General features: G+C 32.5%; 1 protein-coding gene across 14 annotated transcripts in view; it reads left to right on the forward strand.

The window, feature by feature from the left end:
• The window catches only part of GPHN (gephyrin), a 625991-nt gene that overhangs the window by 313953 nt on the left and 297296 nt on the right, over window positions 1-14742 (forward strand). For 7 of the 14 annotated variants that reach the window (XM_038544964.1, XM_038544965.1, XM_038544967.1 and 4 more), the window contains exon 5: window positions 3147-3185. The exons of 5 other annotated variants lie outside the window; for them this stretch is intronic. In XM_038544964.1, coding sequence (XP_038400892.1) covers window positions 3147-3185 — 39 coding nt within the window. Of the gene's footprint in view, window positions 1-268; window positions 415-3146; window positions 3186-14742 lie in introns of those variants that run through there. 2 more of the 14 variants (XM_038544975.1, XM_038544976.1) reach the window with 2 other exon arrangements.

Consider the following 14742-nt stretch of genomic DNA (forward strand, 5'->3'; position numbering starts at 1 on the left):
ATTGTAGAAGAGTAGAATATTTGTGACTTTATATTATTGCCTACCACAAAAAGAAGCTGACAGGGAGTCAAGAAGTGGATTCAGATAACAAAATAAACTATTTGGAATGATTCTAATAAGTTTACCAATATTATTTTCTCATATTGGAACTTGAAAAGAGCATGGCTGGTATAAAAGAGTAGAGGACAAATGCCCAGTGAAGGGAGTAACCATTTTAGACAGTCATTAATAACTGACACATAGGTGACAGTTTATAGGAAGATTCCAACTTCCTTTAAAAAGTGCTGAGAAGAAGAGTAAAGTTGTTGGAAGTATAGAGTTTGAAAATGAACTGTTGTCAGTTTCACAAAGATACAAAGGTCAAAGATAACAATGTAAAAGCAGCAGTTGATTGTGCCGCAAAGACCAATTGATGTAAGAGGATATAAATTATATTTCTTTATGAAGATTAAAGACAGCACTAAGGTGCTGGGTGTCATTGAGATAATTTAAGTGTTTCCCCCTTTACCTTCTTCACCCCTTTCCATAAGTTTGATTGTAGCATTTGATGTACTTGTATGTCTTAATCCTCAGGGTGAAACTTTAAGTAAGGAAAGATAACAAGTGATTGTGAGGTGATTTCGAGTAGAATTTCACAAATTTTTAAGATACTTCTCTATAAAATATAGGCATTTGGACCAATGAGAAAACAACTGCTAGGTTTTTTTTCTAACAGTGTAAAGTGTATAAATGTGTATACAGAATAGTGTATAAATAGTGTATAGTGTATAAAGAATAGTGTATAAATGTAGTGGACTCTTACTAAAATGTATCTCTTGCTTGTGGTGATTCAAGACTACAGTTGTTTAGGAGACCCCATTATAAGGAGATCAGTTTAGTATAACACCATTGATGAGATTCAAAAGAGATTCACATCATGCCAATTTCCCTCAACTGTTAAACAGGGTATATATTAAATAGGGTATTGGTTAATTATGTGATATTTTGATATGAACTTTATTTGGGGCCCTGTTTACTTTCTCATTCCCTTCCTTTTTGCCATTTTTAAGACTTACCTTTACCTATACTGTACCCTATCCCTTAAGATGAGGCTGCTTTTGTGGGGTTGATAGAAAAATGACTATCACCACCAGTATTAAATAGTATTTAGAGGAATGAGAAGGCTACTTTTATATATACTGAAAGCAAATCCTAATATAAATGCATCTTCCCTCCTAGGTGTATCTTGGGGAACAGCAGCAACAGTATTAACAAAAATGCTCTAGTTTATCATTGCTCAAAATTTAGTCATTACTCTTGGCCTTCTAACTATTAAATACCTTTGGACAGGGGTCAGCAATCTTATTCTTTAGAGATCTAGACAATAAATACTTTAGGCCTTGTGGGTTCTGTGCTCTCTATCATAACTATTCTACTCTGCCAGCCCTGTGGCACAAAAGTCACTGTAAGATGATATAAATGAATGAATGAGCCTTACTGTGCCTCAATAAAAATTTATTTATGGATACTGAAATTAGATTTCGTATAATTTTCACGTCATGAGATATTATTCTTCTTTTGGTTTTATTTCAATCATTAAAAAATTTAAAGATCACTCTTAGATTGAAGGCGATGCAAAAAACAGGTAGCAAGCAGGTTTTGTCCCCTTGGCTATGATTTGCCAACCCCTATTTTAGAATATTTCTACCCTATAGTATACAAGTATCTCCTTTGTTAATCAAAGGCTCATAGCATGTGAGCTTTCAGAAGATTGCTCTGAGAATTTAAGACAGAGGAAGGAGATGCACCACAAGAAATTGACACTTCATAGATTCAAGATGCACCACAGGAAATTAACACTTCATAGATTCAAATATATCTTGAGCACCTGCTGTATATATGCCAGGCATTGTACAAGATGCTGTGGATATAGCAATAAATAAAGAAGTCAAAAGTCCCTGTCTTTTTGAAATATACATTTTAGTGGGTTACACAATTGTAAGTAAACAAGTAAAATGTATAGTATTAGAGATGTGGATAAAAATGAACCAGGGGAGGTGAATAGGTAAGCAGGAAGGGGAGGTGAATAGGTAGGCAGGAAGGAGAGTTGTAATTTTTAAAAAGCTATTAAGGAAGGCTTTATTGATAAGGTGACATTTGAGCAAAGATGTAAACGAGGAGAGAAAGCAAGCCATGGATCATATTGAACCTGTATGCCACATTTAGTGTAGGAGAGTTTGAACAGAAGCACTACATGATTTGACTTATATTTTGGTAGGGAAATAATTTATAAGGCTATTGAAATAATCCAGGTGAAAAATGATAGTGACTTAGACCAATGATAGAGGTGAAGATAGTGAGAAACACATTATTTATATATTTTGAAGATAGAAGTAACAGATGAAATAAGAGAAAGAAAGCTGTCAAGTAGAAGACTCAGGATTTTGACTTGGGCAGTTGGAAAGATGGAGTTGCCGTATACTGAAATGGAGAAGACTGTGGGAAGGGTAGGTTTGATGAGGAAGATCAGTTTTAGTTTGGTCATGGGAAGGAACTACTTTTAGATATCCAAGTGGAGGTGTTAAGTTGGCAATTAGACATATGCATCTGGAGTTCAGAAGAGAAGTCTAGGCTGGAGATACTTTTTTTAAGTTATCAGCATTTTAATGGAATTGTCCATGACAATTGATGAGATCACCAAAGTTTTTACTAGTAATACTATTTATTTATTGGTATTACTGTCCTTGCTTTTTTTTTCTCATCCACTTTCAAAGAGGTAGGTAGTTTCTAGTAACCTATCCCCTCTGCTCACTCACAAATAGCAGGGATCCCACTGAATCAGAAACCTGACCTACACAGGAGGTATCATTAGTTGGCCATCCTCAAATTTTGCCATGGTATAAACATGGGAGTGAGTTTTCCCAAGTACCTCCTTGCTGGAAACTGTTTGCACTGGAGGTAAGTGTGAAAGGGGAGGTTGTGGGGAATGATGGGGTGAGGGCTTCCTAAACCTTTCCCAAACCTCAGAAATTGCTTGGTTCTGAGGAATGGAGAAGGTTCAGGCTGGTTCTTATTTCCCTGAACCAGTTCATACAGCCCTAAATTTGACCTGCTTTCCTCAAACTGGGAGTCAGAAATCCCTTTTCTCTTCTGTTTTTCTGCTGCAGAAATTCCCAACATTCCCATTTTGTGGGCTCCAGAAAGGGGTAAGCGAAGACTTCAATCCCAGCCAATCATTTCCAGATTAATAATTTTTAGTGTTTTGGTTTTGTTTGTTTTTTTTTTTTTATCATCATAAAGAATGCTTGGACCCATTTTTCCCATCCATTTAATTTCCTTGTGGATTGTTATGTATCAATGTTCTAGGATCATTCTGTATCCCTGGGCAGTAGAGTTCAGATTCATCTGCTGTTTCCATTTGTGTGCTATTCTCTTGTGGATTCTCATATGCAGTTTATTGATGACTGTTTCCTAGATGAAAGAAACCCAATTCAGGAGATTGCTTTACTCTCGATTTCATCTTTTCCTGAATGGTGATTTGTTTCCCTGCTAATGACAGCTTTTCTTATCCTACACAACTGCTTCTGATGATCTGTCATTGCTTCTTGCTGTTCTGTCTTACTGCTTTAACTGCCTTTGATTTTTGCCTCTACTTTTTGCCCCACTTTATGCATCTGCCGAATGATTTGCATTCTTCACTTACTGGTACTTTGTCTATCAGCAAATAGCCATACCCATCTGCTATTTTAGCATTTTAGACTGCCCCAGCACTGTTTATCTGGTCTCCTACCATTCTATATCATGGCCTTCCAAGTGCTATGCCATCTGCCTGCTTGATCTTGTCCTGCCCAATCTATGCCTGTAATATTATAAGTAGGTTCAGATTGTTTAACACTTCTGCTACCTATCTCCACATGTCTTGTGCCACTAAGTTGGACTGCTGAGTTTGCTTGACTGCTGTCTCCTTTACCTATTTGCTGCACATGGCTGCTCCATTAAATAACTTGAGACACTGCATTTATCTCCTATGTACTCAGCCTTGCAACTTGCTGATTCGCTTATATTGCCTCCTTGGTAGTTTTCTGCATCTGGTAAATCACTGGCGTTGTTCCTCTGTTGTCTTGTAACCCTGATCAGATTTTATTTCCAAGAAAAGTGTTGCCTATATATTGTCCAAACATATTGTAGAAATAGGAAAATGCTTCACTATTTGACAGTCCAATCCAGTTTACTCCTAAACTGACTTTTGAACTCACTATCACCCATCCCTTCTGCTTTTTTTATAAACTCCACAGTCCTCCCTTTATTTAGCAATAGATTTTTTCAAATAATTATCATCTTTACTTCAGTTGACCCTTCACATCATATGTTATGTACTTTTGTTTCTTATATATGGGATCTTTTGATGATTTTCCATATATTAAATTTATTTCCTAATTTATTTTCCATGACTTTTCCAGGGCTTCATGAAGATAAGTTACTCCTATTTATTTGTCCTTTTTAGTAAGACTGGAATAATTTTTTGAAACTTAAAGTATCATCTCAAAAAATAACAAATTTAGTTATAGTCCTCTGTGGTTAGATTAAAGGAGCTTTCTACTCTGCTCCATTTTTCCCTTGAGAATATCATTTCTCAGCCACCCCATAATTTATGTAATCTCAGTTCTTTAGAGATCCTTTTGATGTACTTATCTTTCCCTCCTTTTAGACTATATTTTCTTGTGTGGGGTAAACTTTAAGTTGACATTTTCCCATTATTTGCTGACTACTTGACATCTGAAAAGAACTTAGAATACAAAATTATTTGCACTGTAAAGATTAATGTCTTATCTACTTATATTTAAATCAAAAACAAGATCAAACAAGAAGTGGAGAAGAATTTTGGTGAAATTTGCAAACAATTTTAAGAGTCTAAGGAGATTGAAAGTGGAGTGTATATGTGTGTATGCAAGTCTGTTTGTGTGTATTTGTATAGATTTGAAGTGTTCTTTGTGTATGTGCCCACAACATCATTGTGCTTGAAGTGTGGAAAATCCTGAGTATCCATATTAAATTGTATTTTATTTTTATGAAAAATGAAATAGAAAAGGAAAAGCTAAGAGTCATAAATTTAGGGAATATAAAATATGGACATTTTTTTCTTTTCCTTTAACATTAGAGATAATTACTATGAAGAAAAAGGCTGTTGCAAGAAAGTCAAGAAAATAATTTCAGTAGTTTTTATTTTTTTATTGAGACAAAATGCACATAACATAAAATGTACTGTTTTAACCATTTTTAAGTGTACAATTCAGTGGCATTAATACATTTTGTACAACCATTACCATTGTATCCAGAACTTATTCATTCTGCAAAACAAACTCTGTACCCATTAAACAGTAACTCCTCATTCCTCTTTCCCCCACCCCAAAATAGCCTCTATTTTAGTATCTGTCTTAGAATTTGCCTATTTTAGGATTTGCCCCATATAAGTAGAATCATATAATTTTTGTCCTTCTCTGTTTGGCTTATTTCACTAACATAGTATCTTCAAGGTTCATCCATGTGGTAACATGTATCAGAATTTCCTCCCTTTTTAAGACTAATATTCCATTTATGTATATGCCACAATTTGTTTATCCATTCGTCTGTTGATAGACAACACTTGAGTTGTTTCCATCTTTTGGCTGTTATGAATAATACTGCCATCAGCATTGGTCTGCAAGTTTTTCTTTCCATTCTTTGGATATTTACCTAGAAATGAACTCCATAGCTTTTAATGTTCTTGTCTAAAAAGAAATTAAAAACCTCAGGGGAACTATAGAAGTAACATGGAAGATGGTTAAGTTCAAGATACTGTATTAGGAAAAAATTAAAAACATTAAGAAAGGCACAGAAGACCAAGTGAGATTAGAAGACCTTACATTCTAAGAATGAAAGGCAGAATGAAATTGGACAGATGTTTGATATTTGAAGAATAGCAAAAATGATTCTAAGGACATTGAATATAAAAATATGCCAACTTTAGGACAGATAATGGCATATCTTTGAAATGGACTAATGAAGACTTTTAAAGAAGTAAGCACTTGAAAGGCAAAGTTTAAATGAAGATAATGGGATTGAGATGAGGCAGCTAAATTATGTTTAGAGAAACCAGCAATAGGAACAGGAATTCATTTTAAATTCACTGGTACTTAATTCTGGATACTCAGTTTTCTACCTATAGAGATTTTTCTAAGAAGATTCCTTTGACCCAACCCCCAAAGATTCTTATTCAGTAGGTTGGAGATATGATTTAGGCAATGTGTATATGCATGTGTGTGTGTGTTTTAATCCACTGGTAAAACATAATGTGAAAAAATTGTGCTCTATACCATAGTGTCCTAGACCTTACATAAGTGTTACAAAAAGTTGGGAAAAATTGGTCCTTGTCTTCAAGGGGTTTAAAACTGGAGTATAAAACAATAAAAATGGATTTAGGAAAGAAGACTTTCAATCCATTAGATAAATAATAATGTTTTGACTTGTTAACTCAACAATTTTTTGATGATTTTACATTTTCTAACTTTTCTCAGCCAGGATTTCTCATCTAAATTATCAAACACAGAAAATGACCTGAGAGACTTCTCAATTCTCTCAAGAGTGGAACATAAACTAGAACTATTCCGTATGCAAAGGAGAGAAGTTAATTCATTATTTCCAATAATTCTCTCAGAATCTATTTTTAAAAGGCTTGTTCTGTGCTATGTAGTCTGTTAGGAGTATGTCACACAAAGATAAGGTCTTGTTCTCCTAAGAGCTTACACTCCAAAAGAGAGAAAAAGACATTTAACAAAAAAATACATTTCTAATATCATTTCAAAATTTTCTTGTTTTCTTCTATTTCTTCAAGGAAAATGTTCAAAGTTGGAGTAATTGTGTATAAGGAAGTTGTTTCACCTCTTTTTAAGCATCAGTGATTCAGGAATAAGAATGTCTTCTATAAATTAATGCCTTATCACAACTGGAAGATTCTGCTAATAGTTTAAATGCGTGAAAGGGTCTTTCTAATTTTAAAACCTGGAGCATTCAGTGACAATTAGTGGTTTCATTGGTAGCTCGTAATAAACAGCATTATCTAAACCCAATGTAATTCATTAATTTTTTAAAGGAAGAGTAGAGAATGGTTATAGAAAAATTGATAACTAAGGTTCAGGATGTCATTCTTGAATGTTATTGCAAGCACAATGAGGTATTCTCTTGGGCGTATAGCTGTATACAATATTGAAAATGTTTGGGAATTTAATTTATTCTCACTGGTAACTAAAACTCACTTGAATTCCTGATGTCAGAAGTTTCAGTCATATTTACTAGCTATTATTATGAATTTGATTAATTAGCCATTTGAATTAGGAATTTATTTGTCCTCACTATATTAATGAGTGCCTTCAAACTTGAGAGCAGTAAGCTTCATTTCCACTGCTCACTAAATCACAGTGATTGCTTTAAAGGAATCTCTTTAAAGTGCTATACCTAAGATAAGTTTTAGTAACCTATTTTTCCTCCCATCTCCTGATGTCCTACTAAAGTTATTTATTTTATAAGCACAACTGAAGATCAAAGTCTCATGTCAGGAGAGAAGCACCAAAATAGAAATTACATCCAGATTTAACTTGTTTTCTTAAGAAGTGAATAATTTTAAAAGACTTTGCTTCACTTGTATTTATTCTAGAAAACATTTTTAGTGCAAAATAAAGATTATGCAGAAATTTTAAGGTTTAGATCTGGGATAAAGGAAAATATAAGTAACATTAAAATCATTTTATTAGTAATAAATATACTTTTCCTTTTCTTGTGATCTCTGATATCCTATTTTTATTTTGAGGAAAGTTAAACTGAAAATAAAGTTATATAATGTGTTTTTTTAATGTGAAAGTTAACTTGAAAAGGCAATATCCATATCACACCCTTATTAGGACTATAAAGTCTTTTTTACATTTAATATCAAGAAAATCCCCTAAATTTCCTTGCTATTAGGAGATTCTTTGTAGGCAACTACCCCTAACAAACACGTTGTTATTCTTTCCTGAAGACAGTGGGACATAATTCAGGACCTTGCAAAGGAAGATACAGCTTCCTTACATAAACATTTTATGGAAGTAGTTTTACTCCTTTGGTTTCGGATATAGATAGTGACAAGAGTAGGCACTAATAGCTAATCTCTACATCCCCTAATCTCTCTCTGCTCTTTCCTATCTCATCATCAAATATTTCAATGCTACCTGGAAAAATTATGCATTATACTTGTGGCACAAGATGCCCAGTGGAGTGAGAGAGATAACTGGAAGAAGTTAATTGCCTCAACTATGGCAATTATTTGTTACAAAGATCCTTTATGTATATTTAATAGTATTTCATGAATATAGAAATTAGTGCTTGAAAAATTCACTAGATATTTGAATGTTTACTAAATACAAACCACCCCATTTTTAATTTTCTCTGAACACTCTTTAGATTTCTTATAATTTTTCATCTTTATGAATAAATAGAGATTATATTCTATTCATAACAGCAGTATAAAAACATCTCAGATGTTCAGAAATCAACTTTTCTTTGGTTTGTTCCTAGCCATACTATAGTAGTAAATATGTATTTACTTTGCAGTTAGAGGTAATAATCCCAGTATAGACATCTTAAGCAAATATTCTGAAAAAAAATATCTCTTACAGGTTACATTGATATATTCTTATTCTCAACCCAATGCCTCTGGTCAAAATTAAGATCAGTCTTGTGAGGAGATAAAGGTAAAAAACCTTTTCAGGTATCTTCTCTTTATGATTAGTTACTAAAAAATAAAACTTAAGACCATCTGCAGAGAGCTCCTATTTTATTAACTAGAAAATTTGTCTTCAAATTTCCATACATCCCAGTTAGTGTTAGTATTTTGCATGTGATATGTATTCAATAAGAGCATAAAATGGTAACATCTGCTGTGACACAGTATTAAAGATGAGATTTTAAAACATGAAAGATGAGAAAAGTGAATGGTCATTTAGGAGAAAGAAGCTGGAGATTTTTAAATATTTATCTTGCCTTTATTAATAGCTTTAAAAGAAACAACACCTATTTTTTTCTGAATATAGATTTCTGATTATATTTCTGATTATACAGTTTTTTCCAAAAAATAATTTGGAAGATACAGGAAAGCAAAATGAAGTAAATAAAAACCATAAATAATCTTGACACCTGATTATTGCCCTAGGACTAATTGATTAGTCTTCACATTGGCTACCTACCATATATACCGGTTTATATCTTGGGTTTCTTAATAACATCATCCCAACTGTTAACATATGTACAAAAATTTAATAACAACAATTAACACAACACAAGTACCACTTCACAGGAAAGAAAATTAGTTTTAGAAAAATTAAATCATGAAATAACTTAAAACAGATCACAGAGCTATAGAAGGTAATAGAATCTCAACTAGGTAGTCTTGATTCCACAGCCCTTGCTTTTTAACCACTCTCTTGTTTATATAAATTAAGCTTTTTATCCCCATTTAATAACTGTTCTACCAAAAAAGAGGGGGGGAAGATTTGTCAATCAGTACAGAGTATAAACAAGCTATGATTAATTTAAGCTCCCTTGTTATTAACTATTTAGGCTCTGATTTTCAGTTATAAGCATTCTTATATAAATTGTCAAAACATCTCTGATTATTGCTTTAGAAATATTTCATTAAATAGAATAACTGATTAAAAATTAAGTCTCATAATATAGACTGCCAAATTGCCCTTTAGAAAATATGTACATATTTATATATCCATATTCTCAGTATGGAGCTGAACATTCATTATCATTTTTAATCTTAACAAATCGATAGATAAAAATTATATGGATTTTTGGCATATTGTAGACTAATAATGAGATTAAACACTTGTATTTGTCTAGTTTTTTTTTTTCTTTTATAAATTGCCCATTTTCTTTGTTTTCTTTTGGCTTAGTAGCCTATTCTTAAAAACTAATTCTAATTACAATGGGAAGCTTAAGAAATTGCTTGTCAGGAAATAATTTTGGCAGAATGAGATTTATATTTAATTATATCATTTTGACATATAAATATAAACCACTTTATTTTCTCTTTCCTCAAACTCCATTAACATGATAGTACTCAATGATTTCATTACTACCCTCTTACAGCAGAGATCAAGCTCAAAACACATCCTAAATGAAAGGCATGCAGTTAATAAAATACAAACATTTTCTAACAAGCTAGTAATATTCTTTGTGAGGTTTTTCTTTTTTCCTATAGCTGATGCACAATAGTTTATTTTCTGACTGTTCTTTTATTGTGGAATGTTCATGTTAAATACGTTATGGATAGAAAATTAATGAACCTTAATAACCTAGAATTAATTGTCCATTCATAGGTATAAACCTTGCAAGATATACTATTGCAAGGATATTGAATACACATAGCTACTATATGTGTATATATGTATTTTTTTAAAAATACCAAATAACACAGTCCTTACTATTCATACAATTTTTGTGCTTAGCAAAATTGCAATACCTTGCAAGATATACTATTGCAAGGATATTGAATACACATAGCTACTATATGTGTATATATGTATTTTTTTTAAAATACCAAATAACACAGTCCTTACTAGTCATACAATTTTTGTGCTTAGCAAACTCATTTTTCCGCGTAGGAATTCCAAGAAAAACAATATTCTAGCATTCAGTGAATGTGAATTACCATTTGATTATCTAGACATTCAAGGCATTTTATAGACTTTTTCAGATAGGTGGGGCTTAATTCCCCTCCAGTGCTCAAAAGAGCCTTTTTTTTTTTTTTTTTTTTTTTTTTTAGTTGCTCTTAACATGCAAATCACTTAATGCCCAAACTTTTTTGGTAAATGAATTGTTTAACACTTGGCTTGAATTTTTCCACAGAAACTTTTATTTATATAAGTGATTCTCAACCTAGGGATCTTTTTATCTTTGAGGAACATTTGGCAATGCCTAGTGACACTTTTGGTTCTCATAACTCAAGGGATGCTACTGACATTAGATGAATAGAGGCCAGGGGACTGGTAAACATCCTACAATGCACTGAACAGCCCTTGCCGTTCAGAGAATTTTCTGGCCCAAAATGTAATATTGCAGAAATTGAGAAATCCTTATTTACATAATATTATTGAGTACTCAGTAACTTCCAGGCACTGTGCTTGGGGTTGGGGACACATGGATAGAAAGTTATGATCTTAGCACTCAGGGAAGTTACATTATGGTTAGGAAATGGAAGAATTGGATAAATAAACTATGATGTGATCATCAATATAGTAATGGTGTGATATATTAGGAGCAGGATAAAGTTCATCTGAAGGAATTAGGGAAATTTTCAAAGAAGTGATATTGGAACTGTTGTTATTGTTCTTGTTTTTATTATTGTTTACCTATAAGTTTACAAAAGCACACAAATAGCATAGTTATAACTTAATGGATTTTCAAAAAGTGAACATACCTGTGTGACCAGCATGCAGATCAAAAAACCAGATCATCAGCCTCCCATGTTGTGCCTCCTTTTGTGTTCCTTTCAGTAACAGCCTAACCCTCAAGAGTAATTATAGTTTTGACTTTTAGCATCATTGGCTATTTTTGTTTTTTAGTAAACTTCATACAAATGAAGTCTTATACTGTGTAATCTACTGTGTATGGATTCTTTTGCTCAACACTATGTTTGTAAAATTGATTTGTTGCATGTAGTTGTTCATTATCACTACCATACTGTAATCCACTGTATGAATATGCCAATATATTAATCTACTGTAAAGAAACAATTGCTGAAATCCTAAGTCTTTCAATAGGTCAGTCTGGCTGCAGAATGGGTATTGAAGGGAAATTGGAAAGAGAGAGCCTGGAAGTAGGTAAGGCCAAATGATGGACATTCTCTGTATCATATAAAAGGCATTTGGATTTTTTCTAGTAGAAAATGAAGAGTTTTTTAAAAGATGTTAAACAGCAATGAATGGGAATAAAGTTAGCTATACCATTAATCAGGAGGTTATTAAAATATTCAAATGAAAGGCAGACAAGGGTAGAAAGAAATAGATGACTTTCTGAGGATAAGACTAATAGCACTTTTGGATAACTGGGTGTCAGATTTGGAGAGGGTAGTTTCCTGAGCCAACCTTCAACGTTCAAAGAGAGAAGGATCAGTCAATAAAAGATGTTGTGAAAATTGGCTGTCCATTTTGGTGGAGACCATGCAACCTAAAATTAAACTACAGATGATTATATATTTAAACATTAAAAACTATGTTAATGATTTAAAAACTAAGAAGTTATTTTTATGATCTTTAAGAGAAAACTTTCTAAATAAGACATAAAACACAGAAAATATAATAAAAGTTTTGATAGTACTCCCTATCATTAAGCACTAGAAACCTCTTAATGGAAATGCCAACTAAGCAAAATTGTTATAAATGTTAAATGTTAAAAATTAAAATTTGCAAGAAATTTAACTTGCCAAAGTTTTAATATTTTCAATATGTAGAAATTTCTTAATAATTCAACAGAAAGAACACAGCCACCAATATGGAATAGCAGGCAAAAGATATAGTCAGTTTGCAATGGGAAAGACACAAATTGCTTTTAAATATGCACTCATTATAATTGAAAAGAAATATAAAATTCAAAAATATTCTGTTGCTTTGTACACATCAGTTAAGTAGCTATTTAAAAGAGATTGCCTAGAAGTAGCAAAGTTTGGGTGAAAAGACTATTGTTCAGAGTATAAATTGGTACCATTTTTCTGTAGGCAGTCTGCAATGTATCAAAAATTTCATTATAATGTTATAAAAGATATTTTATAGGGAATAAAGCAGTTTACAAAGAGGGTACAGCCTGGAATAATTGTTGTTTTAGTACTTTGAAAAAACCTTCCCAATGTAAAAAAAACTTGACCCAGTTTAAAAGGAAATAACCTGTCAAGCTTACCATGTAAAAGGACATATACATTGTCTTTAGATTCACTCTTCCCCCCCAAAATACCATGAGTTGGAGGTCAAAGCAGCGGGCAACTGGATCCAGAATTGTAGGAAATCAGGACTTTGTGGAGACAGAGGAGACACCCTAAGGACAAATGGCTATGGTTGCACTTTTGATGAGATATTTAGTATTGGACAAAGAGTTATATATGAAATTCAAGCTGGGATTCCTTAAGACTGTAAGACCACTGTGGGAAGCTGAAGTGGACTCAGTCAGTGGTTAGAGGTACCGTCTAGTTAAACATAGAAGCAGAATTTTCACTGAGGGAAATCTTCCCTGTTTTAGGTCAACCATACTCCAACAGATTAATAAGATCAAGTAATGAGTATCAGCAAAACTATTAATCAATCAGCGGACTGAAAATTGTGACTACGACTAGAACTGTCAAACACAAAATATAGCACAACCAGGATTTTGGTGACCATATCATTCATTTCTCATACTAGGGAACTTTTGTTTAGGACTAATGCTAACCCAGACAGGATGCAGGCACAACAAAAGTATATCAAAGTGTCCCTCATAATCCAGGATGCATGATTAGTCTACCTATGATGAAATCTTCAAAAGAACAAAGACACACAAAGGTAAAGACATTGCAAGCGACCATTATTTTTGAATGAGCAATTTGGGAGAAAATAAGACTCCTAGAAATGAGAAAATATAAATTAAAAAAATTTTAATTTGTGAACAGATGAAACAGCAGATTAGACCAGAAGAATTAGCATACTGAAATATATTTCTGAGAAAAATACTTCATATTGGAATAATTACGTGGAGAGATGATGTTTATAAATTTGAGAGAGAAATAAAATATGAAGAAAGAAATAAGAAGAAACAAGAAACTACATTACATCAAAGCCCCCAGAAAAGAGAGTGGAGGAAAGGCAATGATTAAAGAGGCAACAGTTTGTAAATTTATCAAACTATTGAAAAAACATGAAACCGCATGTCCTGGAAGTATAATATAAATTGAGAAGGGTAAATAAAGTTAATTGATGCCTGAATACATTAAAGTGAAACTTCAAAACCAAAATAAAAGGGAAGATCTTAAAAATAGCCAGAGTGAAAGGACAGATCACTTACAAAGGAATGACAGGATGCTTTTAAACAACACTGTAATAAAACAGACGGAAAAATAATATATTTAAAGAATGGAAAAAGTTATACCATGAATTTTTTATACAGGTTTTCATTTTGTGTCGTAAATATGTAAAGGTTTATATAGTTATTTAATAAAGCTTTATAGTTTAAGGCTCATAATATATAGAAACTTATTCTAAAATTTTGGATAGAAAATAAACCATACTTATTAGGAAAACAATATATCAAATACTAGGATTCCATGTACCTATTAAATTTGTGATTTATGATAAAAGTTCTAAAGGGTTTTCTTGATGAAGATAGTATATTTCAAAATCGAATTAAATAAGCAATGTATTATTTTCTCTTCCTAATGTACGCAGTATTGTCAATTTTTCTACTGTTACTTGCCTTTTCACTTTGATGTTTTGGGCAACAACTTTTTAAAATCTATTAATACAGGGGCACCTCGATGGCTCAGTCGGGTCAGCATCTGACTGACTCTTGATCTCAGCTCATGTCTCCATCTCGAGGTTGTGAGTTTGGGTCCCCTATTCGGCTCCACACTGGGCTTGGAGCCTACTTAAATAAAATAAATAAATAAAAACTAAATAAAATGAGTAAATAGAATATTTTATCACATAATAAAAATAGTATATTTTA

Source organism: Canis lupus, chromosome 8, assembly GCF_011100685.1.
Source record: "Canis lupus familiaris isolate Mischka breed German Shepherd chromosome 8, alternate assembly UU_Cfam_GSD_1.0, whole genome shotgun sequence".
NCBI classification, from domain to species: domain Eukaryota; kingdom Metazoa; phylum Chordata; class Mammalia; order Carnivora; family Canidae; genus Canis; species Canis lupus.